A 26,630-nucleotide genomic window follows, 5' to 3' on the forward strand; every position below is an offset into this window, starting at 1 on the left:
TTTTTCTCCCCAAAGCCCCCGGGTACATATTTGTAAATTCTTAGTTGTGGGTCCTTCTAGTTGTGGCATGCAGGACGCTGCCTCAGCGTGGTTTGATGAGCAGTGCCATGTCTGCGCCCAGGATTTGAACCAACGAAACACTGGGCTGCCTACAGCGGAGCGCGTGAACCCAACCACTCAGCCACGGGGCCAGCCCCCCCTCCCCACCGTACTTCATTTTTAATTGCTGAATCATATTACTTTGTATGGATATAACACACTTGGTTTTCCATTCATTAGTTGATGGACATTTGGGGTTTTTCTACTTTGGGGCTGTTATGAATAATGCTATTATAAGCACTAATGTACACATTTTTACGTGGACATAGGTTTTTATTTCTCTTGGGTATATAGCTACGAGTGGAATTGCTGGGTCCTATATTATTTTGAAGCAAATAACCAACTCATATAATTTTATCCATACATACTTCAGTACGTATCTCTAAACAATAAGGACTCTTTTGTTAACATAACCACAAAAATATTACTCCACCTAAAAATTGACAATAATTCTTTGATGTCATGAAATATTCAATATTCAAATTTCTAAGAGTCTCATTAATGCTCTTTTTTTCAGTTTGTATCAATCAGGATTTACACAAGGCCTACTACTGCACCCTACTAAAGGATTAATTTTATTGCAGTTGATTGGTATGTCTTTAACAGCTTTATTGAGATATAATTCACATATCATATAGTTTACTGATTTAAAGTGAAGCTGGTGGTTTTTCGTCTATCCCCCATACATTTCTTTCTTCCCATTTTAATTTTTTTATTGAGATATAATTCACATACCCTAAAATTCACCCTTTTCAAGTACACAATACAGTGATTTTTTAATATATTAACAAAGTTTTGCAACCATTACTATTCAATAATTTTCAGTGTATTCACAGAGTTATATATACAACCATCACGTCTCTTGTTAATTTTTTTACAGATTGGCACCTGAGCTAACCACTGTTGCCAATCTTCTTTTTTTTTTCCTTTCTGCTTTTTCTCCCCAAATCCCCCCAGTACATAGTTATATACTTTAGTTGTGGGTCCTTCTAGTTGTGGCATGTGGGACGCTGCCTCAGCGTGGCCTGATTGAGTGGTGCCATGTCCGCGCCTAGGATCCAAACCAGCGAAACCCTGGGCCACTGAAGTGGAGCCTGCGAACTTAACCACTCGGCCATGGGCCGGCCCGCACAAGTCTCTTTTTAATCTATAAATTTTTCCTTCCAAATCTCTTCTTCCTTTGCAATTTATTTGTTAAGAAACTTGCTTGTTTATCTTGTAGAATTTCCATTATCTGGATTTTGCTGTTTGTATCTCCATAGTATTTTTTTATGTTACGTCCTCTGTATTTCCTATAAATTGGTAGTTACATATACATGTCTGATAAGATTCAGGTTCAATTTTTTCTACAAGACTACTTCATATTCATGTTTATGTTCTAGAGGCACATGTATCTCATCTTTCCTTTTGTGATTCTAGCAGAGGTTGATGCTCAATGGGTTGATGTCTGAATTCACTAAAGGTTGCAAAATGGTGATATTTTATCATTCATTATTTATTACTTGAAATAATCCTATAAAAAGAAAATTTCCTTCACCTACTGTTTGGTTACTCAGTGGTACAGTTTCTTTAGAAAAATTAACATTTATGCATTTTGATTTTCATATTTTAGAGCCAAAGACTTTTTTTCATGTCTCAAACATTTTCATGAGCAGTATGACATTATGCTTTATGGGTAAAACACCTGCCCACCGGGACTGACAGTAGGAAAATAAGGAGGTGGGGGCAGTACGACTTAATGCTTTATGGGTAAAACACCTGCCCACCTGGACTGACAGTAGGAAAATAAAGAGGTGGGGCCAGTGTCGACATGAAATTTGCACCAAGAGGATGTGTTCTCAGTACCAGCAGATTCTTTTTCTTCTCCGTATCACGTAAGGTTCTCCTATATGAAGCATCAAGCAAAAAAAAAAGAGAAAAAGAGAAAAAGCTACCAGATCTAAGAAAAATTTTGTTTCCCTTGAGCAATTTATATGCTTTTCCCTAATCATTCATAAACATCGGTGAACAATCTATATTTTACCACTTCGCACTGTGCCCAGTAAGTTCGAAGCCAAATTTTCTGTTTAGTTTTGGAAAACAAGAATTTCTGATCTGTACATCTACATTTTCCTTCCATCTTGATCTTCCCTACCTGTTCCTGTCTTTAAGCTGACTCAAATTTTCTACGAGCAAAAAGGGGTGTGACTGAACAAAAACATTCACGTAGTCATCAGTCATCTATAAAAGTACCTTTTTCTTGGCACTCTACTCACTGCTGGGTGTTATTTAAAAAATCTTTACTAACGTAATAAGCCAGAAATAGTTTCTCACTGGGGTCTTAATTTGTATTTCTATGATTACTGGCAACCTTGAACATTTTCCCACGTTTGTTAACCAGGTCTAAAATTGCTTGGGAGGTGGCTTATATTGAACTAGGGAGGAGTTCAGCCAGTCGACTGAAAGACAAAACAAATGAATCCCAGGAATACCTCATTTTTACCTTTAAGCTTTGACTCCGCCCGTTTTTTTCCCCTTCCAAGAGAGCCCTTTGTGTGTCTCAACGGTCAGGGAAAAGGATCTCAGCCCGTAACGCTGGCGGAACACTGTATTGCCCCACATATGTGTATTTATGTGCCTATCCTATTTCCGATTTCAGTGTTTATGGGAAAGAGATCCCGAATCCTGAACACGCCTGGAGTACGGGCAGTCGCCGGCACTCTCTCCGCAGGCGTGGCCTCTCCCACTCGGCCTTCGATTGGCCCGCCTGATCCCGCAGGCGACGGGAGCTGGTTTAGCGCGGTGGATGCGAGTGATGAGCGGCGGCTTCTGCCTTTCTCCCCCCACTTTTTTTTTTAGCCATATCTATGGTTACCACGTCTCTCCCCGCCTCCCTCCACCTATCCAAGAAGACGACTGGCCATTGGCTGTCTGTCACGAAGGCAGGCAGTCATTGGCCACTGCGGAGGACCGGGCGCTCCCCCTTCCCCTGTCTCCCGGGTCTCTTGAGGAGCCCAGGAAGGAGGCTCCGCTAGTGCCGCCGGGCCAGGGGCTGCCGGACCCGGCTGCGGCGCTCGTTGGCGGGTCATGTCGGCCGCCCAGGGCTGGGACAGGAACCGCCGGAGGGGAGGAGGCGCCGCAGGCAGTGGTGGCGGCGGCGGAGGTAGCGGGGCCGGCGGGGGCAGTGGGGGCAGCGGGGGTCGGGGGACTGGCCAGCTCAACCGGTTCGTGCAACTCTCCGGGCGGCCGCACCTGCCAGGTGAGTCGCGAGACGTGGTCCTGTCAGCTTGCGGGCGCGGCGGGAAGGTGACGGCTTCCTTTTCTTTTCTCCCCGGCTGTGTTTTCCTTGGGAGTAGAAAAGGCAGGCCCCACGCGTATCAGAAGGACTGGGGCTTAGAGAAAAGGAAAGATGTCTTTGAGGTCGGGGAGAGAACAGGAACACAGTGGAAAAAAGTAGTTTTGCTCTCTTGAAAGCTCTGTGCTGAGAGTTGTGTTTTGTTTTCAAAGGAGAGGCCGCCGTCTCATTGACATTCCCAAATGTTTCGCTTACTCGGTTCCCAGTCTCGTCCTCTTCCGCAGAGTGATCTTGTTAATGAAAGACATTAGCGCTTACCTGTGGAAAACTATTTTTAAAAGGGCGCTAAATTGAGGAGAGAAGAAGAAGAGCATGTCAAAGAGTGGTTTTGTCAAAATCAGTGTGTAAGAGGCATTCTGAAACGAGAGGAGGAGCGAGAGGGGGAGGGTTGTTGGAAGGTGGGTGGGAAACAGAACCAAGGGAATTAGGGAAAACTAGTCGGATTATTAATATTTTGGAATGTCCAGAGTCAGAATGGATAGTGTGTTTGGATTGTAATGGGAGAAAACGAAGATCAAGAATATACTTAGTGACAAAATTATGCTGTGTCTACTATATTAAAAACAGCTGATTGAGAATTGGAAAAATGTACCCAATGTGATTATTTCACGTTTTGGCGTACAATTCCCTATCCTTGAGTTCTGCTGCTGTAAAAAGACAAACCAAATCCATATGTGTGTGCAGACAGTTTTAAAGAGATACATTTGTAAGTGGATATTCCTATAGTAGAAGGAAGGTAAGAAAGTAAATACGGCAGAGAATGTCAAATATTATATTGTGCAAGCTTATTTTTCCATGAAGAGAACTCTCAGGAACGATGTGTTAATCATTTACCATGTTTTTTGTGAATAATGTTGATTTTATCAGTGATATATTTGTTTACCTGATGAGTTTTGAGAACATGATGGTTTCCCAAATTCTATTTGCTACCATGCCTTGTATTTCTAAGTAGTCAAAAATTATTTGATTAATTTGAAGATAACAAAGGGTGTTATGCACATTCAACGAGACAACTGCTTATGTTTGTGATAAAGTTACTGATGCGTGCTAAAAATGCACATTAATCCATTTATATGCACTATTAAAATTAACTTTGAGACAGCTTTAAATCATAAAATATATAATGTACCCGGAGTTGGGTTTGAGATGATCAGACTGGGTATTCCAGAATTGCTAAATATGTGATGTTTAACGTGAAAAAGAAGAAAGGAGAAGTCTTTTTTCTTACCCCAAATTAATAGCAAAAATTTACATTTTTGTGTATTGACAGATCAGAAGATAACTCTTGCCAAAGACTGTCACCAGTTTTCCCTCCACTACCGCAATTTTTAGGTTTTTGATCTTGAATGAATTATACCATGGGCTTCATGTAGGCATTCCCAGGCTACAAGAGTCTGGTTGATGGACTTCCTCACTGCCACCACCTGATGGCAGTGGAAGCCATGATTTCTGATAAAGGGCTTAGGTGTGGAACTGTTTCTGCATTCCCCTAGCGTACAAGGCCAAGAACAGCCATTTGTCCAAAGGTGAAGATAAACGTGTTTAAACTGTGAAAATTCATGCAGTGGGGTCATCAGCCTGTTCTCCCTGCTTTCTTTTCCCTTTGACTGGTACTTCACTCTTCCTTACCTAAGTACACAGCCTCCGTCTTTTCTTCATTCTTAAAATTGGGAACATCTGATATCTCAATAGATACTTTGAAATTCTTTCACACGAATTCATTATTTTCCCAAGTATTGCGTCGTAAGCCTCCCCTCCCCACTTGATTGAAAGGTTTTATTTTGAGATGTTTAAAAAGAGTCTAGGTGATGGAGAGGGATGGAAATGTCTAGGCTGTTTTATGGCTGACCCTGGAGGTAAAAAAAAACATTGTTTTTGTAGCTAACTTTCTCTCTCGAACTCTAATTGCATTTCTCGTTTTTTATCCTCCTCTACCAAGACTGTCAGATACTGAGCACCTAGAACCCTTTCTTACTTTTTGCATACCTACTCTCTATCCAGCTCCCAATAAAGCAAAACAAAACAACCTGGTCTTCCTGGAGTGTTTCTCTCTCTTTCAGTGACAGCGTCTTTTTCCATGCAGTTATGCAAACCTGAAACTTGGGCATCCTCCTTAACATTTTCCTCTCCATTGCATTTCAGGTGTAATCAATCACCAAGTCCTGTTTCTTTTATTTCTGTCATAAGTCTAGTCCATGCTGCTGTCATCCCTCATTGAGGTCTCCTGCAGTAGCTTTCTAAGCAGTTTTCTTGCTTCTGCTCTTGCCCTCCAGTTTGTACAGCACACTATTCTTCTGCAAGCACAAATCGGTTCTCATCTCTGTTTACAACCCTTTACTAGCTTTTCATTGCTCTTAGGATAAGGCAAAAATCCTTAACATGGCCTAAAAGGCACTGCATGGTCTGGCCCCTCTTTAACTCTCTATTTAATCCTACATCATATGATCTTGCTCTTTGATCTTTCTCTGCATCCTTACACATGTCATGCTGCCTTCAGCCATAGGGCCGTTGCACATGCTATCCCATCATCCAGGAACCTTCTGATTCCTCATTCTGTTCTCTTTTCTTAAATTCTCTTACACTGGATCTCAGCTTGATCACACTGTGTTTTTTAGGGGAGTCTTCTCTGACCTTCTGATTTGTTCTCTTCTACCTACACACTCATGGCACCATGTGGTTCTCCTTGGTCATACTTATCATTTGTGTGTAATTCCTTGATATGCATGATTTGATACTCTTGAGAGAGAGATACACACACACACACATATCAAGTATATAAGAATATGCACGTTATAATATACACACATATTAATATGTATTCTTAAATTGTAAATTAATACATTGGCATTATGTGTAAGCAGGTAGTTTCTTGTGAATTTGATTGATTAATTTGGTTCAGCCCCTATGGCCCTGTTGACTCTGGACAAATGGGTAAGATCAAGTTCTTAAACATAAAAATGACTAGACTCAGCATCCATGGTGACAGCACAAATGCTATTTTGTGAAACCTTGTTTGAGCAACTTCTTGCCTTTTTGCTGTCTCCTAAAATACGATAGTGATTATGTGTTTGCCCCATAGGCCAAGAAATTCACAGCATCTTCGTCCTGGATTTCTACTAGCTGATAATCTATACACCCAGTAAAGAAGAGGGAACGGTGCTTTTTGTAGAATAGGTATGCACAGTAGAGCTCATGGGCAAGGTCTTGGGATAATGGAACCCGAGTTACTATTGTGATTTAACTATGTGAGTTTGAGTAAATACCATGTGTTAGCTAGGAAAACAGTTAAACGTTGTTGCTAACATAGGAACTGGAAAACTGAAAAAGAAAGAGGAGGAAAATTTAACAATTGGTAAAGCTGGGTAAAAATAATACTGAAATCTTAACTTAAAAATTTAAAATGTGATATATTTTCATGATATAAAATCCAAATGGTACAAAAGAGCATATGATAAAAGGCAAATTTTCCTTCTACCTTTGACCCCAGCTAATTGTCTTCCTTCCTCAGAAGCCACCAATGATAAATTTCTTGTGTATCATTTCCAGAAAGATGTGTGTGTGTGTGTGAGGAGGGGTATGGTAGCTTTTCTTTGTTTGGGTGGGCATTCAAAATGTTTACAGTCTTGCTAATACGAATGATACAGTGAATATCCCTGTACCTATATCCTTTTGCACGAGTGAGTCTGTCTTTAGAATAAATTCCTAGAAGTACAATTGCTGGGTCAAAGGATATGTACTATTTAAGTTTTGATCGATCATTGTCAAATTGCCCTCTCTAGAGGTTGTACCAGTATATGTTCCACTATGGATGTTGGAGTGCTGGCCTCCTATACCCTTGGGAACAAAGTGGGTTCTCACACTTTTTTTAAATTAACCAATTTAATAGGTATATTTTTCTTCATCTTTTCAATAGGTATAAGAGCCATATTTGTTTCCTTTATTTATAACATCTACTTGTATTTTTTATTCATCTGGTTGTATTTTCTGTTCATTATTCTATTAGGATGTTTAATACTGTTTGTAGGAACTCTATGTTTTAAGGAAATTAGTTCTTTGTCTTTGATATGTGTTGCAGATATTTTTCAGTTTGTTACTTGGCTTTTGACCTTGTTTATGGTATATTTTTTCAGCACAAATGTAAAAGTTTTTTGTAGTTGCGATTACCATCATTTTTGGATTTTGGGTTTTGTGTCGTAAGAAACGCCTTCCCTATTTTGATATTGTTTCTAATTAAAATACAAACAAAAATTCTAGTGTTTTTTCCTAGTACTTTATAATTTTAAGTTAAGTGCACTTATCCATACAAAATAAAAGTTGCATGATGTATTGAGGTAGGAAGCCAACTTTACTTTTCTTCCAGGTGGCTACCCAGTTATCGCAGTATTGACGTTCTGTCTATAGGTATACTTAGTTCCGACGTAAACTTTGGGGTTCTTGCTGGACTTTTATCCTGTTTCATTGATCAGTTTACCTGTTTATACGTAATGATCCCATTCATTGATTATAGTCCTTTTTCATTCTATTTTCCAGAGTTTTCCTGAATATTCTTTTTTGCTTATTTTTCCATAAAACTAGAATTCATTTATCAAGCTCCCCTCCCCTATCCTGTTGGTATTTTTGTTGGTACTGCATTAAATTTATCAATTGATGTAGAGATAGTTGACTTTATTGAGGTTCAGTCTTCCTTTCAAGAATGGAGTATATAGTCATTTCTTGTTGTTTGCCTTCTTTTGCATCCCTCAATAACATTTCAAAGTTTTTTCATATAGACCTTTCACATTTCTTGTTATGTTTATTCCTTGGTATTTTATCTTTTTGTTGCTATTGCAAGTGGGGTTTCTACTTCTGTCTTTTACCTTGTTCTTTGACTATGGAAATGCTATTGATTTCTGAGTAATAATTTTGTCCCTAGCCACCTTTGGAATTATAATGCTATCTGTAATACTTTCCCAGTTGTTTTTCTAGGGTAGCAGTTAAATAATTATATCAATACCAAATAAAGATAATTTTGTGTCCTCTTTTCCAATTTTTATGCTTATTTCCTTCTTTTGTCAAGTTGATTTGACTAGTACTTTACAAAAATATTAAACAGTAAGATAGTAGTGGATCTTTGTCTTATTCCTAACTTCAATGGGATGTTTTTAGAGCTTTCCTATTAAGATTAGACCTGACCTTAGATTGAAGTGTCCATATTTTAGCATGTTAAAGTAGTCAGCTGTTACCACTTTATTAAGATTTTTTAATATGGAAGTAAATTTTGTCAAATGCCTTTTCAGCTTCCCTGGGAAATATGTAATTTTTCTTCTTTGATCTGTTATTGTGGTGAATTGTACAAATAGATTTGCTATTACTGAACCATCTTTACATTCCTGAATCAACTCACTTTGTCATTGTGTATTATTATTTTAAATATGCTGCTGGGTTCTGTTTGCTAAGCTTTTTTTTAAGAAATTTTGCGTCACTCTCAAGATTTGATTAAATTGCCCATGAAATCGTTTGGACTTTGAGTATTTTGTGGGGAGAGTAGCCCTTTGACAGATATCTCTAGTTCTGTGATAATTTGGCTGCTTACAATTTATGTCTTTTGGGGGAAGCTTTGATAACTGATATTATCCTAAAAAATAATCCATTTCGTCTAAGTTTTCAAAATTATTTGTGTGAAGTTGAGCAAGATATTCTTTTACGACTTTTAAAAAATTTCCTGAGCCTGGTGCGCTCTGCTTAGGCAGCCTGGGTTTGATTCCTGGGCGTGAAACCAAACCACTCATCTGTCAGTAGCCATACTGTGGTGGTGGCTCACATAGAAGGATTACAAGGACTTACAGCTAGAATATACAACTATGTACTGGGGGCTTTGGGGAGAGAAGGAAAAAAGAGGAAGATTGGCAACAGATGTTAGCTCAGGATGAATCTTTCCCAGAAAAAAAAAAAAAAAAATTTTCCTGTGTCTGTGATTGTGATTACATTATCACTAACTCTGTTGCTTCTTATTTTGTACATGCGAGGGCTTGCCCTTTTTTCTTGTTTAGAACCAGCTCTTGGATTTTTTAAGATTAGGTCTACTATTTTATCTTTTCTTTTTTTTTTCAAGATTGGCACCTGAGCTAACAACTGTTGCCAATCCTCTTTGTTTTATTTTTTTTTCCTTCTTCTACTCCCGAAAGCCCCCCCAGTACATAGTTGTATATGCTAGTTGTGAGTGTCTCTGGTTGTGCTATGTGGGACGCCATCTCAGTGTGGCTTGACGAGCAGTGCCATGTCTACACCCAGGATCTGAACCAGTGAAACCCTGGGCTGCTGAAGCAGAGTGCGCCAACTCAACCACTTGGCCAGCCTCTCTTTTCTTATTTATTATTTTTGTCGTTGTTTTAAATTCTTCCTTTAGCTTTCCTTAGATTTATTTTGTGGTTGTTTTTCTATCTTCTCATGTTGGATGTTTAGTGTTCCTTTCATTCTTTCCAAGTGTTTAAATTATAAGATTTCTTCTGAATACTGCTTTAGTTGTGTCCTGTAGGTTGTAGGCTTCTTGTAGTTATTTTCTAAATATCTTGCAATTGTTTATCTATTTTCTTTTGCACAAGAGTAGTTAATCCTTTTAAACTTTATCTCTTAACATTTCCATTTATATGTTTTTAAAAGCTTTATTGAGATATAGTTCACATACCATACAATTCACCATTTAAAATATACAATTCAGAGGCTGTCCTGGTAACGTAGTGGTTAAGTTTGTGTGCTTCACTTCGGTGGCCCTGGGTTCACAGGTTTGGATCCCAGGTGCGGACCTCCACACCACTCATCAAGCCATGCTGTGGCAGGCGTCCCACATACAAAATAGAGAAATATTAGCACAGTTATTAGCACAGGGAAAATCTTACTCAAGTGAAAAGAGGAAGATTGGTAACAGATGTTAGTTCAGGGCCAATCTTCCTCCCCCCCTCTCAAAAAAAAGTAGTATACAGTTCAGTGGTTTTTAGTGTATTCGAGTATGTGCAATTATTATCACAGTCAATTTTAGAACATTTTCATCACCTCAAGAAGAAAGCCCATATCTTTTAGTTGTCACTCCTTTATCCTCCTGCTCCCATCTCCTCTACCCCCTAAGCAGCTGCTAACCTACTTCCTGTCTCTATACATTTCCCTATTATGGACTTTCTCATATGAATGGAATCATATAGTATGTCGTCTTTTGTGACTGCCTTCTTTCACTTTGCATAATGTTTTCAAAGTTCGTTGGTGTTGAAGCAAGTTTCAGTACTTCATTCCTTTTTTATGGCTAAATAATAATCCATTGTATGGATATACCACATTTTGTTTATCCATTATCAATTGATGGACATTTAGATTGTTTCCATTTTTTAGCTGTTATGAATAATGTTGCTATAAACATTTGTGTATAGATTTCTGTGTGGACATATGTTTTCATTTCTCTTAGGTATATATCTAGGAGTAGAATTGTTGGGTCATATGGTAACTCTGTGTTCTGGGTTTAATCATTTGAAGAACTGCCATACTTTTCCAGAGCAGCCAGAATTTTACATTCCTACAGGCTGTGTATGAAAGTTCCAATTTCTCCATGTCTTTGTGAACATTTGTTTTTATCTGACTTTTTGATTCTAACCATCCTAGTGCGTATGAAGTGGCATCTCATCATGGTTTTTGATTTACCTTTCCCTGATGACTAATGATGTGAAGCATCCTTTCTTTCATTTTTATATTTTATATTTATATATAATTAAATTATATATAATTAATAATTATATACAATTTTATATTTATTTTTCTCTATTTTTCAGCTGTTTTGAGGTATAATTGTCATTGAACATCTTTTCATGTGCTTGTTGACTAATTGTATGTCTTTTTTGGAGAAATGTCCATTAGATCCTTTGCCCGATTTTTAATTGGATTACTTGTCTTTTTATTATTGAATTATAAGAGCTCTTTATATATTGTAGATACAAGTCCCTTATCAGATGTATGATTTGCAAATATTTTTCCTGTTCTCTGTTTGTCTTTTCACTTTCTTAAATGTGTCCTTTGAAGCACAAAAGTTTTAATTTTTATGAAGTCCAATTTATCTGTTTTCTTCTTTTGTTGCTTTTGGTGTCATGTCTAAGAATCCTTTGCCAAATCCAAGGTCATGAAGACTTACTCCTGTGCTTTTTCCTAAGAGTTTTATAGTTTTTCTCTTACCTTTATGTCTTTGATTCATTTTGAGTTAGTTTTTATGTTTGGTGTGAGATAGGGTTATCTCAACTGGCTGTCCTGTTGTCCCAGCACCATTTGTTGAAAAGACTGTTTTTTCCTCATTGAATAGTCTTGGCATCCTTGTTGAAAATCAATTAACCATAAACATATAGGTTTATTTCTGTACTGTCAATTCTGTTCCATTCGTCTATTTATCTGTCCATGTGCCAATGCAACACTATCGCAATTACCATTGCTTTGTAGCAAGTTTTGAAGTCAGAAAGTGTAAGTCTTCCTACTTCATTCTTTCTCAGGATTGTTTTGGCTATTCTGAGTCTCTTGCAGTTCCATATGAATTTGAGAATCAGCTTGTCAGTTTGTACCTAGAATTCAGCTGGGCTTCTTGTAGGGATTGTGTTGGATCTGTACATCAGTTTGGGGAGTATTACCCCCTTAATAATGTTAAATCTTCCAATCCCTGAACATGGGATGTTTTTCCATTTATTTAGATCTTTTTTAGTTCTTTCAATGAAGTTTTATGGTTTTCAGAGTTCATTTATATCGTGCTTGCCTTTCCCAGTCCTGTCATCCATGTTCCTTACTATGTTTTCAGCAGTGTTTGTACTCCTTTGTGCTACTTCCAATGAAGATTTGTTATGTGTTGGTTTATTTTTTCCTTCTCTTTCTTTCCTTTTTTTTTTTTTTTTTTTTTGGTGAGGAAGCTTGGCTCTGAGCTAACATCTGTTGCCAATCTTCCTCTTTTTGCTTGAGGAAGATTGTCCCTGAGCTAACATCCATTACCAATCTTCCTCTTTTTTTGCTTGAGGAAGATTACCCCTGAGATAACATCTTACCAATCTTGCTCTTTTTTTTGTATGTAGGTTGCCGCCACAGCATGGCTGACGAATGGTGTACATCCGTGCCCGGGATCTGAACCTGCAAATCTTGGCTGCCAAAGTGGAGTGTGCCAAACTTAACCATAGGCCACAAGGCCAGCCCTCATCTCTTTCTGTTGTCTATCTCCCTTGAATTAGAATCTGTTACATCTTTTCTGTCCTTGAAGCATCATTAACTTTGGTAAAGCTTATTGTCTTCCACCTCCTACCACCACCACCATGAAAGGAATACAAGCTCTTATTAAAATTTGGAAAATACTGAAAACTTGAAACCGGGGAAAATCATCCATAGTAATTCCACTTAAAGACAACTATATCAATATTTTGATATTTTACTTTCCTTTTAGTTCTTTATCAGTGAACAATATTTTATTTAATGCTATATAATTACATATCACTAGTAGCAACTTGAGATTCTCTTAAAACTGTTCTATATTGAAATGTTTTACTTATAGACACTTGTTTATGTTTTCTGTTATTTTATCAGGTAGAATTTATTTCTCCTCAATTTCTCATATGGATAACCTTTGAGGTTTTTTTCCTAGCTGATGTCCTTTACTTTTTTCCTTCAAAGGCAAGCTTTCACAAGAAATAGACTCTGTTGTTTATTTCAACTTCTTTTTTTTCTCTTCAATCTGTTGCAGTCTCACTTCTGCCTCCGTTGTTCTACTCAAGTGCTCTTGCTAAGGTAATAACTTCCTAATTGCTAAATCCATTAGATATCTCTTAGTTTTCCTCCTACCCAACTTCTCTAGATTGTGATATTGACTACCTTCTGTGCTAGAGCTGAGGAATAGATAATAATTAGACAAAGTCTCAGTTCCTAAAGAGCTCTTAGTTATCTTTTTATCTCTTGAACTTCTCACTAGTTTTCCTTTATCTGCCCCTTAATATTGGTGTGCAAGAGTGTCTCTGTTTTTCCCTGCTTACTCTTATATTTTCCCTGGGTGTTAGCATTAATATCCTGACAACGCCCAAGTCTGTCTCCAGCCCAGACCTTTTTTCCTGCCTTGTTTGCTACTACACATCTCCACACAGGTGACTGATGAGTACCTTAACTTCAACGTATCCAAAAACAATTTTATCGTCTTTCCTGCCAAACCTGTTCTTCCTTCTGTGCTCCTTATCCTGACTAATTTAATGGCTACCTCATCAATTTAGTGACTCAAGCCAGAAACCTGGGAATCACATTAGATTCCTTCCTTTTGGCTCACCCCTTATCCAGTTGGTCACAAAGTCTTGTCAATTTTTCCTCCTTACGCTAACTTTACTCTTTCTCCCTTTTTACCTCTCCAACCTCACCATTAATGTCTTTCATTTTATATTTCAGCTATACAGTATTCCTCCTTTATCCACAGGGGGATACATCCCAAAACCCCCAGTGGATGCCTGAAACCATGAATAGTACCAAACCCTATATATACTATGTTTTTCCTATATATACATACCTATGATAAAATTTAATTTATAAATTAGGCACAGTAAGAAATTAACAACAATAACTAGTATTAAAATAGAAAAGTTATAACAGTATGCTTAATAAAAGTTATGTGAATGTGGTCTCTCTCTCGGTCTCTCAAAATATCTTATTTTACTGTACTCACCATTTTTCTTGTGATATGAGATGATACAGTGCCTACATGATGAGAAGAAGTGAGGTGAATGACGTAGGCATTGTGACGTAGCATTAGGCTACTGTTGACCTTCTGACAGTAAGTCAGGAAGAAGATCATTGAGCCATGATGATGGTTGGAGATCCAACAAAGGAATGATTCACATGCCAAGCTGGACTGAGTGGGACGGTGCCAGATTTCATCACACTACTCAGAAGGGCATGCAATTGAAAACTTAGGAATTGTTTATTTCTGACATTTTCCATTTAATATTTTCAGAATGTGGTTGACTGGGGGTAACTGAAACCATGGATAAAGGGGGACTACTGTGTAGAAGCATTTGCAGTTTGTTGCCTTAAATTCTTGGAACAAGGTAGGTTAGGAGGGAGAGATTTGAAAAAAAACATGCAGTTTCCTGCAGTACTACCTGTGTCATGATTCTCTATGTACTGTATCTTCTTCCCGGAGTGCCGTTCTCCCAATTGTCTTCTAAGACCCACCCAAGTAGACTTTATACCGCTTTTTTCTATTCTCACTTTTAATACAGATAGCTTACTTGTACTGAGTAGTTACTGTGTGTCTGACCCTGTTCAGGGTATTTTACGAGCATTAATTTATTTAATCCTCATAATCTTGTGAGGTAAGTAACTTTTTCATCCCATTCTGTGATGGGGAGCTGAGGCTTAGAGAGAAGCTACATAACCTGCTTAGAGTTTATATAGCTAATAAATGTCAGAGTTAGGATTCAGACCCGGTCTGTTTGACTTCAAAGCCCATGCTTGGTGCCTCTTCTTTGTGTCACCACCTTCCTTTGTATATACACAGGACCACAGTACTTATCACGCTGCATTGCAATTATTTGTTTCAGAACTTATCTGCTTACTAATTGTGGGCCCCTAAGTGTAAAAATAATGTTTTATTCTCTATCATCTTCCACAGAGATAAGAACACTGCCAAGCTTATAGCTGGCTTTTAGTACACGTTTACTGAATGAGTTAGTATTGTCAGTGTCTATAGTTACTCATGCAAGAGAGTTGAGTTGAGGATATTTTACATTTTATAGGTCTAAATACATTATTTTTTTTTTACCTAGGAATTTAGCACAGACAGTTTTTCCATGGCTTTCCAAATACTTTTTTTTCAAGTACAATTTTATGTTGAATATTATCAGAAATAATTGTAGCATCCTTCCATCTGTGCCTTGATTCCATCCCGTCCTGCCTTTTCAGAAAGTTTACATTATTATCATTTCTCTGTCCTGTGTCTTCAATCTCTTTCTCTCCATTGAGTCATTTCTTTACCATTTGAGCTTGCTCAAGTTTTATCTCTTTTGTCTCTCCCTTTTCTTTTATAGCCGAGTTTGTGAAAGCATTGACTAGAGTTGCTGTCTTCACTGCCATAGCTTGCCATCATGTTTTTGAAGTAGCTCTTGCTAAAGTCACAAATGGCATATGTGTTGTCAAATCAAAGTGGACGTTTTTCAATCTCCATCTTATTTGATCTCTCTTCGTTTTTTTCTTTTTCTTTTTCTTTTTGAGGAAGATTAGCCCTGAGCTAACATCGGCTGCCAATCCTCCTCTTTTTGCAGAGGAAGACTGGCCCTGAGCTAATATCCATGCCCCTCTTCCTCTCCTTTATATGTGGGACACCTACCACAGCATGGCTTGCCAAGCGGTGCCATGTCCACACCTGGGATCCGAACCAGCGAACCCTGGGCCACTGAAGCAGAATGTGCAAACTTAACTGCTGTGCCACCAGGCCGGCCCCAGTCTCTCTTCATTTTGAAGCATCCTTTTTTCTTGGCTTCCCTGGCATCAAGTCTGGTTTTCTTTCTATGTTTTCTGGTTTTCTCTCATACTTAGTCGTTTTTGTCAACTCTTCCTCTTCTACCAGGCCTTAATGTGTTGGAGTCCTCAAGTCTTAATCATATGCCTCTGCCCTTCTTTGTCAACTTATTTTAGGTATTCTCTTTCAAATCTGTGGTTTTCGGTTTTCATGCATGTGCCAATAAGTAAGGGCACTTTGTAACTTCTGCCCAAATCTCTCTTGAGGACCATATACTTGCTTTCTCCATGTCTCCACTTACATGCCTCCTGCCCCTCAAGTTTGGCATGTCTAAAGCTGAATTTGTGAGCTTTCTTTATTCTAGGGGGAGCGATTGGACAATTTTAAGCGGGGGAGTGATGTGCTATGATTTACGTTTTTAAAAGTTCCCTCTAGCTGCTGGATGGAGAATGGGTTGAGGGAAAAGGTAGACGTGAAGGATAAAGGCCATTTAGAAGACTCTCGTAGTAGTCTCCTAAAAAGATGGTGGTGGCTTGAACTAGGGTACGAGGTGGAGGTGGTGAGAAGTGATTGAAAATGAGATGTATTTGAAAATAGCGTTAACGGGATTTACTGTGAAGTATGAAGGAAAGAGGAATCTGGACAACTCCTAAGTTTTAGTCTTGAGCAACTGGATGGGTGATGGTGTCATTAAATGGGATGGGACAGACTGGAAGAAGCAGGATTGGGGGATCAATCAAGAGTTCTGTTTTAGCTATCTTAGACTTGAGATGCCTATTTGACCTCCAAGTAGAGGAGATAGGGTAGGCAGTCTTCAAATATAGATCAAACTCCAGGGAGAGATGGAGGCTCAAGATACAAATTTTGGAATTATTAGCATTACAGATGATATTTAAAACCACTGGACTGGATGATATCCCCAAGGAAGTTTAAATAGAAATAAGGAGAAGACTATGACTCCTGAAGGTGAGAAGGAAAGGAAAAGCAAGCAAAGAAGGTCAGTAAAATACAAGGTAAACCAGCACTGCTTGGTTTTCCAGAGGCCAAGAGAAGAAAGTCTTTCAAGGAGGGAGAGGTCACCTTGTCAAATGTGCCTGAGAACTGAGTGAGATAAGGTTCTAAAATGGTAGACTGTACTACTATTACTCCAGTACTATAGGTATCACTGTGGGTAGAGCAGACTTTTGTGAGCTGGCCCACCGACCTGGTAACAGTTTATAATGGGGGCAAATATATTCCGAACTTCACATCACAAACTAACATATAAATTTAGAATTTTGAAATGCAGCCTGATTTTTAGTAGCCTGTATAATTTGTAAGGCTCACTTTGTTGTTCTCCCTGAACTTTTTTTTTTTTAATTTTTTAAAAAATTTTTTCTTTTTTCTCCCAAAACCGCCCAGTACATGGTTGTGCATTTTTAGTTGTGGGTCCTTCTAGTTGTGGCATGTAGGATGCCTCCTCAGCATGGTTTGATGAGCAGTGCCACGTACATGCCCAGGATCCGAATTGCCGAAACCCTGGGCCGCCAAAGCAGAGCACACGAACTTAACCACTCGGCCATGGGGCCGGTCCCTCCCTAAACTATTTTTAAGGCCTCCTACTTTTCTTTTTTAGTCTTTTCCTATATACTGAGACAAGATTAATCTTCCTAAAGTACATCTATGATTATTGCTTCCCAGATCAAAATCCTTCTGTGGCTTCCTGCTGCATTTGGAATTTAGCCTGATCTCATGCTCTTCCCTTTTATATTTGCTATACTGTCAGTGAATTTGCTCCAAGCTTTATCTAATATGCCATCATTCAATTGTCTGTAAGACTAGATAGTGAAATTTGAAGGATGATGACTAGCCAAAAAAATGAGAGAGTTTTGGAGTTGAATGGTGTTTTTTTTGAGTTGTTTCTGTTTTTATCCTCGGTAGCTCTTGCCATATGGTTTTATCAACAAGCTGTCAGCTCAGTTAATTTGAATCAGATGTGTAATTGATCAAACAAACACTAACCACAAACATCTTGGTGTCACATAAAACAAATTCCTTAAAACACACACAAACAGGGCCTGGCCCTGTAGTCGTTAAGTCTGTGGCACTCCACTTCGGTGGCCCAGGGTTTGCCAGTTGATCCTGGGTTTGGACCTACATACTGCTCATCAAGCCATGCTGTGGCATCATCTCACACAGAAGAACTAGACTTAGAATTAGGATATACAACTATGTACTGGGGCTTTGAGGAGAAAAAAAAAGAGGAAGATTGGCAACAGATGTTACCTCAGGGCCACTCTTCCTCACCAAAAAGCATGCTTAAAAAAAAAACAAGCAGTTCCTGGGGACTCCTCATTAAAACACACACACACACACACACTTGATTCAGGAATATGAAATTTATAATGGGCACTTCAAACTGGGTACTTTAGAGAGAGGTAGTATATTTAGCTTTAAATATGCATGCACATGCAAAACAAAGCTTTGAGAAAACCATTCAGAGAGAAGTAACTTCTTAAAGCTACATCAGAATTTTTTTCTGCTCAATTATGATTTTAAGTCCAAAACTTATCTGTGCATTTATAGAAGAAAGGCTTCAATGCAAATCTTCTTGTGAAATGTTATCTTTTGAAATTTGTATTTCTGAGTAAAGAATAGCTGTTATTTCTGAGTATAATGCTTCATGCAGATGTCTTCCAAGAAATCATGCCTACTTTGGCAGTATTCCTATCTGACAGTTTCTAGTTTTGTATGTAGGATATTTTTATTGACTCTCTGCTTATTGCGTAACAGGATTGTTATTGGTTTGTCAGAATAGCTTGTCTTTAAGTATTAGACTTAAAAGCAGTTTTCAAAATATCAGATGCTAAACATTTGTTACTTTGTAAATATTTTATTACTTTTTGCCAGATTTAGTCTGACCAAATTTTTATTGCCTTTGGTCAAGTCTAGGTATTTTCTTAGAAGACCTTTCATTTGCCAACAGAAAATGGTGACCTGAGAGAAGGAAAAGTGAATTCATAAAGAGCAATTGTATCTTTACTTTCAAAATTGATTACTTTTCTAGTTTTAATTAAGGAACAGAATGAGTAGCAAAAGAAACAAATGACATTTCTGGATGCAATCATTTAACTATCAGAATTTGTAGATTTCTTTCTGCTTAGTTCCTCAGTTTCACTTGCAGAAATGGGGAGGGCTCTGTGTCTCTAAAGAGCTAAGCATCTTTGATGCTCCTTAAAGGAGGGGCTTTGCAAAATTTAAGTGCGTCAGGCATTCCCAAAATGTATTGATTCAAAAGTCGGTGTTTCATATTTAGTCTCATATATCTACTTGCACCTAGTACTTAATCTTTTTTTCCTCTCAAGGATATTTTTGGGGAGAGAGGTTATTCTCTGGATACTCAAGTTAGAGTGAAAGAAATCCAGAAGCAAGAAAAGACCAAATAAGGTAGTCTGACTCTCGACTGGGTTATTACTGGAAATTTTTATTTCAGTAGAGTTAGGATTCAAATATTTAGTTGTTTGTAAAGAAACTGATTGGATTATTTTCTAGGGTTGTTGGATGTGTTCTGTACTCATTGTTTTTTTAAGAATGGAGTTTTGTTGGAGATAAAAAGGAAGAAGGCAATGCTGAATTAAGAAAAAGAGATCCTCTGGCTATAGTTTACATTTCAGGACAGGCACATTGACACAGACACACATAGAGCACAAATGAAGATTATTTTATTTTTTTTAAGTCTTAAACACAGAAGACAACCTATAAGCAGTGAAAAAAAATTTTTTAATTAACTTTTTATTCTTTTCCTTTTTCCCCCTCTTCTAAAACTTCTTAGAATCGTAAAATGTTAAAATTGAAAAAGACCTTGGCAGTCATCTTGCCCTATCTTCCACCCAATGTGGGAATCCTTTCTGCAATAGCTCTTTTTTTAACCTCTATTTTAAAGAGGTCTGTTTATTTCAACCTCTTAGATTAACGAGCTGCCTATTACTTTGTGGAGAGAGCTGTCAGAGTACTTGTTGACTCTAATTATTACAGAGTTGCCTTAGGTTCAGCTGCAACTTTTGTAAGTTTCTCCCAGTTGTGTCTTCTAGTAGAATTAGGAATAAATCTCTTCCTCCTTTCATTTAGCCACCCTTTTGAAAACAATGATAACATTCTGTCTCTAAATCCTTTTTATTTTTTAACCTGGAGTCCATCAATTCATGAGTCTGTGGATGGTCTTCAGGGGATTATATCATATGTAAAATTGTGAGTATATGTACATTTTTCTGGGAAGAGAGCCAAGAATTTTATTAGTCTCAGTGGAACCTGATTCCCCATCAAAGTTAATATGCCAAACCTACTGGGATGGACCTGGTAATCTTTTTGATTTTGTGTTTATTGTTATTTTTAATATGCTTGCAGCAAGCCAGCTAGTCCAGCATCTCAGGAACCACTGTACCAGGTAAATTCTAAGATTTTTGGAGCATTTCTGATTACATTGAGAACTGTAGAATTTTTAAAGCTTTAGAGACCATCAAGTATACATATAGTTTATAGTTAATTCTTCCTGTTAAAAGATTAAACTGTTCCAAAAGGGTGTAGTTTTTATTTAAAACTTTTAAAGTCTCAGCAGCCATTCTTAAACATTGAGAATGTGATGATGCTGTTTTAAATCAGAAGTCTTCTCAGGAATTTTGTTTGTTAGATTCAGATTTAATATTTTAATCTAACAGTTTTATGAATTATAATGCTTTTTGATTAATTTTTAATCTGTAAAATCTTTAGCCTATTTTGGTTTTAGTATTTCTAAGGAAGGAGGGTATAGCTTAGAATTCAGTAATTTACGAACACTGGTTTCAATATCAGCTCTACCTTTTGGAACAGTTTGAGCCGGATACAACTCCTCCTATGCCCCCCTCTCCCCGAAAGACAAAACTCCTCAACCAACAAGGCTACTTTTCGGTAAAGTAATACTTGAATAACGAATAATATAAACCAAATGACAAAGAGCAGCTTAAGATTTAGAAGAAGTCTATAATAGGCCTGTTTTTTGCCACAAACGTCAGAAGAGTAATGTCAGAATAGAGACGAGACTAAAGTGAAAGAAAACAGAAAAATAAAGCGTGGCAGGGGAAATGAGCATGTTTTAATGAACAACAGAAATGGCAAGCAACAGAGAAAGCAAGAACCAGCAAATGTCATTCATTTACCATTTATTCCTCTCTTAGTGCCAAAAATATTTGAGTTGGGTTATAAACAGAGATATATATGAAAATAGAATGTTTGAAATAAATAAATAAATAAAATATGAGGTGTAGTTAAAAACAGAAGCTATAACGTATCTGATGTCTCAGAGGCGGATAAGTGCTTTTGCCTCAATGTTGTAACTCCCTAAAGATACGCTTCCTGTGTGTATATCAGGGAAGTACAGTAGAAGCCAGTAAGTAGTCAACAGCTGCTCACACCCTAGCTTGAAGGCCCTTAAAAGAATCAGAGTGCTTGTTCCAGTTGCCAGCACAGTTGTTCTTTTTTTGACTCCTAAAAATCTAAGGGATGGGAAATGTTACAGTTATTCCACTAGTTACAAGGACTTATTATGGTTTTTATTTTTAGTAAAGTAGCAATATGATGGTATAATAGGGGATAAAACCAGAATCTTGAGAGAGGAGAGCAGCTTCTTTGGGGGAGGGGGGGTAGTTGGGAGAGTACACCTCTGGTTGAGAATCACTGCCTTAGTATTCATTCGTTCTTTCATTCATTCATTCAACAAGTATTTATCAAGTGACTCTATTAGACATGCTTTTTCAGGTGCCAAATTCAATTGTGACTCAGAACATTATTGTGGAGTGGTTAAGCGTGATTTGGATCCCAACTGCGTGGATTTGAATCCCAGATTTTTCACTTGCTCAGTTAAATGACCTTGGGGAAGTTACTTACTCTCTCTGTGTCTTAATTTCCTCATATATAAATTGGGAATAATAATAGTATCTGTCTCATAGAGTTGTGGTGAGGATTAAATGAGTTCTTGGAACTGTTGATATTAAAGAGTGCAGTTGTTTTCATACACAGGCACAAACACGTGTATATAATGCCATGACTAAACCATAACACAGTACAATATAGCACTGCAATTCATGTTTTAGTTTGTATTAATTTATATATCACTTTGTTTCCAAAAGGATTTGAAACAGAACTGAAGCTTTCTAAGGAATACTCTATACCCAAGCAGCACAACAGAACTAAAATATGGATTTAGGTTTTCTTGTTTTGAAAGGCAAAAGGCAGAATTTAAAAATGAGTATAGCTAAGTGCTGGGAATAGAGTAGATACTCAGCAAATGTTATTTCTCCTATGTTTAAAAGAAATCATTTACTTAACAAGTGGGTTACTGCTGGCCCAAAGTGTGCCATTGTGCAAATTTTTAAAAAATGCCTCTTTCAAGTAGACATAGTCCCATGGGTGCGTTGGGGAGTAGAGTGCAGGCTGTGTTTTAGCCCCCACTTGGCCTGGAGCTCTTGTGCAGTTAACAGTCTTCACAACTGTGCAGTGATTCTGAATGTAGTATTAATTTGCTTCTCTTTTGAAATTCTGGGTTGTTTGTTTGTTTGGTTTTTTTTTTTTTTTTTTTGGTGAGGAAGATTAGTCCTGAGCTAACATCTGTGCCAGTCTTCCTCCACTTTATATGTGGGTTACTGCCACAGCCCTGCTGACGAGTGGTATAGGTCTGCGCCTGGGATCCAAATACCTGAACTTGGGCAGCTGAAGTGGAGGACGCTGAACTTAATTACTATGCCACAAGGCCAGCCCCTGAAATTATAGATACTGCATTGTATAAAGCAGTAGGACCTTACCACACGGCTTAGCCACGTGAATCAGAATTCTTATATTGTATTCTCTGTCAGTAGTTCTAACTATTAAAATATTAAAAATTGTTTCAGATATATCATTTTAAATACAGTCTGCCTCATATCAGTATAATCAGCTTTTTCTTCATTTTGCTTTTTGTCTACTTAATTTTCATACTTTTTACTTTGAGGTATTGTAGATTCACATTCAGTTGTAAGAAATAATACAGAGAGCTCCATATGCTCTTTATTCAGTTTCCCCGAATAACTTCTTGTTACTATTGTACAATAATACAACCAGGAAATGGACATTGACACCATCCATTGACCTTCCTCAGATTTCATTAGTTTTACATGCACTCATTTGTGTCTGTGTGTGTGTATTTGTATTGAATTCTGTGTAGTTTTATCTCACGTGTAGATTTGTGTGACCACCTAGTCAAGATATAGAACAGATCCATCACAAGGCTTCCTCATGTTACCCTTTCATAGCCACAGCCCCTTCCCCTGGCAACCTCCTGCAACCACTAATCTGTTCTCAAGCTCCATAATTTTGTCATTTCAAGAATGTCATGTAAATTGAGTCATGTAATATGTAACCTTCTGACGTTGGCTTTCTTTATTCAGCATAAATTCCCTTGAGAGCCGTCCAGGTTGTTGCACATTCCAGCAGCTCGTTGATAGTGAGCAGTGTGCCATGGTGTGGATGTACCAGTTTGTTTCACCATTCGTTTGTTGGAATGTAGTTTCCAGATTTGGGCTATTATGAAGGAAGCTCCTATGAACATTTGTGTACAAGGTTTTGTGTGAGCATAAATTTCTTTTTTTCCCAGTTTGCTTGCTGTTGAATTTTATCAAATGCTTTTTCTGCACTTACTGAGGTGATCATATGGTTTTTCTCCTTATTCTGTTAAAGTGGTGAATTATACTGATTTTTGAATGTGAAATCAGTCTTACATTCTTGGAATAAATTTCAGTTGGTCATGATGTATTATCCTTTTTATGTAACTTTCATTTGATTTGGTAATATTTTGTTTAGAACTTTTATGCCTATATTTATAAGGGATATTGACCTGTAGTTATTTTTAATGTCTTTATCAGATTTTGATAGCAGAGTTCTACTAGTATCATAAATGAGTTTCTCTATTCCCTGAAAGCATTTACATAGCATAGGTATTATATCTTCCTTAAATGTTTGGAGTGAAGCCATGTAGTATTCTTAAGTTTTTCATTTATTTATTTTTTGCTGAGGAAGATTGTCCCTGAGCTAACATCTGTTGCCAATTTTCCTCTTTTTGCTTGAGGAAGATTGTCCCCGAGCTAACATCTGTGCCAGTCTTCCTCTATTTTGTATGTGGGATGCTGCCATGGCATGGCTTGATGAGCAGTGTGTAGGTCTGTGCCCGGGATCCAAACTGGCAAACCCTGGGCCACTGAAGCAGAGTGCATGAGCTTAACCACTACACCAGGTTGGCCCCCTTAAATTTTTTATACAGTACTTAAATTTATATTTTCTATCAATACCTATATTAATCACTTTCTGTGTCTTCCTTCTGAACAAGACAAGGACTTTGCCATTCATCTGCTTTCCCTTCTCCCATCCCCTCTTTTTATCCTCACAGTTACTCCTGTTGATATCATCTGAGATTGTAGTTCTGAATGTTCATAAGCTTTTGTATTTTGTTTTTTTTTTTTTTTTCTAATCAGCACTTATTTAAACTTAAAGGCTTTACTGGCTTCTTTGCTTACTCTTTTCTTGTACCTTGTTTTCTGTTACGTTAATTTTTTTTTATTCCAGATACATATCTTTGAGTAATTCTTTCACCAGAAGTCTGAGGGAAGCAAAATTTTTGTGTCCTTGTGCATTCAAAAATGTCTTAATTTTACTCCCCACCCGAGTGAGAGTTTGACTAGGTGTAGAATTCTTGTTTGTTTGTTTTTTTAAAGATTGGCACCTGAGCTAACATTTGTTGCCAATCTTTTTTTTTCTTCTTCTCTCTAAAGCCCCCCAGTGCATAGTTGTATATTCTAGTTGTAGGTCTTTCTGGTTGTGCTGTGTGGGATACCACCTCAGCATGGCTTGATGAGTGGTGCCACGTCTGCACCCAGGATCCGGACCCGCGAAACTGTGGACCACTGAAGCGGAGTGCACAAACTTAACCACTTGGCCTCAGGGCCGGCCCCTAGGTATAGAATTCTAAGTTTAAAAGTATATCCAGTTTTCCCAGTCTGTTGAAAAGACTGTTCTTTCCCACTGGGTACTGTTGTCACCCTTGTCAAAAGTCAATTGACCACAGATGTTTGGGTTTACTTGTGGACTCTCTTCTATTCCGTTGATATATATGTCCATCTTTTTGCCAGTACTACACTGTTTTGAAGTCTGTACCTTTGTAGTAAGTTTTGAAATCAGGAAGTGTGAGTCTTCCAATTTAGTTCTTTTTAAAGTTGTTTTGGTTTTCTGGGTTCCTTGCATTTCCATATGAAGTTTAGGATTAGCTTGTCCATTTCTGCAAAAAAGACACTTGGAATTGTGATAGAGATTGCTCAATTATCTTTTTTATCTTAATTTTTTATAATGCTTTCTACTTCTTTTTCCTTATGTATTGTATTCTGGTGAATTTCTTAGCTCTGTCTTTCAGATTACTTTAATTTAATTTAATTTGCTTTTTATTTTTTCAGTTCTTAGGTTTTTTAGTTCAGTGATCAAAATTTAATTTCTAAGAGTTCCAGTTGATTTTTTTGATAAATGTATTATTATCTTGGATATCTCTGAGGATATTAATTGTACTTAATCTAAGGCCTTATTTGTTAACTCTCTTTCTTTGGATGTAGGTTCTTCTGTTTATCACACTAGTGCCTCTTTTTCATGTTTGAGTCTTGGTTTTGTGCTCATTCATCTTTACTTGAGAGTCCTTGTTGGCCTTCCTATGAGTGTTACGTCTGTATCGCAGCAAGTCTCCACTGCCGGTGGGTAGAGATGGAATGTGCAATGAGATGAAGTGTACCAATTGCCAGTCTTCTTTAGTGCGAGTGTCCCCTCTTCTGCCTGGGGGTTAAATCCAGCCAGGGCCCTGTCTTGTCTCCCTGATCCAAGTGTTTATACTCATTGTTCCTACCTGGGGAGTCACACCTTTTTTGTTTGATGCCACTGCTCCCATCTGAGAGCAAATCCCTCTATTCCATAATGCTTGATCATTACAGAATATCATTATTCTATAATGCTTAGTTTCCTCTGAGGGCTGCTCTAACCATGTGCAATAGCCCTCTACTCTGGGCCTATAGGACTGTGATTTCTTTCTTTAAGCTGATTCTATCAGCTTTTCATCTTTCAGTGATTCCTCATAGTTTTAGTCCACTAAGGACATTTCTTGTGGTGTTTTGATTATGGATTTTTGAAAAATGGCTTTTGTGTTATTTGTGGGGCATTAGGAGAAGGGGAGCTTGCTTGCAGTCTGCTCAGTCAATCATCTTGATTCAGTCAATGGCTATGTCATATTTATAGTGAAATTAATAAAAAGGAGAAAAAATTTTGAAAGCCAGCAAAAAATAAAATATTGAGGAAATAGTTGAAAAGATTGTTTTTTGTTTTTGTTTTGGAGAGTAGAAGCAATCCCGTGAAGATTGGCAGTTCAAATGTATAAAAATTATGCTTCAGTGAACAAAACTTTAGACCAAAAATATATTTACATGAAATTGGAAAGACATATATTTGCTATGTTGCTGGTTTCTCTTTTTTTCCGGCTCTTTGGGTGAAGAAAGAAAACATGGGTTCTGAAGTCAGTGCTGATCTTGCATGAATAACCTCCATAGAGTCAACATTAGCCTGTGCGGATGACAGACTTATGTCGGTTGCTGAGAGAGAAACAGGCTGAAGATGTTTGACAGAGCTCTGAGAAGACATCAAAAAGGATTT

General features: G+C 37.7%; 1 protein-coding gene across 4 annotated transcripts in view; it reads left to right on the forward strand.

Annotated features, from left to right (window-relative positions):
- Window positions 1-3,055: 3,055 nt before the first annotated feature.
- Window positions 3,056-26,630, forward strand: part of KLHDC10 (kelch domain containing 10) — a 57,190-nt gene continuing 33,615 nt past the window's right edge. Inside the window, exon 1 of one of the 4 annotated variants that reach the window (XM_014854360.3) lies at window positions 3,056-3,337. In XM_014854360.3, coding sequence (XP_014709846.2) covers window positions 3,166-3,337 — 172 coding nt within the window. In that variant the 5' untranslated portion in view covers window positions 3,056-3,165. The remainder of the gene's footprint in view (window positions 3,338-26,630) is intronic. The other 3 variants (XM_044750699.2, XM_044750754.2, XM_044750807.2) reach the window with 3 other exon arrangements.

The sequence above is a fragment of the Equus asinus genome, chromosome 1, assembly GCF_041296235.1.
Source record: "Equus asinus isolate D_3611 breed Donkey chromosome 1, EquAss-T2T_v2, whole genome shotgun sequence".
Taxonomy (NCBI): Eukaryota; Metazoa; Chordata; class Mammalia; order Perissodactyla; family Equidae; genus Equus; species Equus asinus.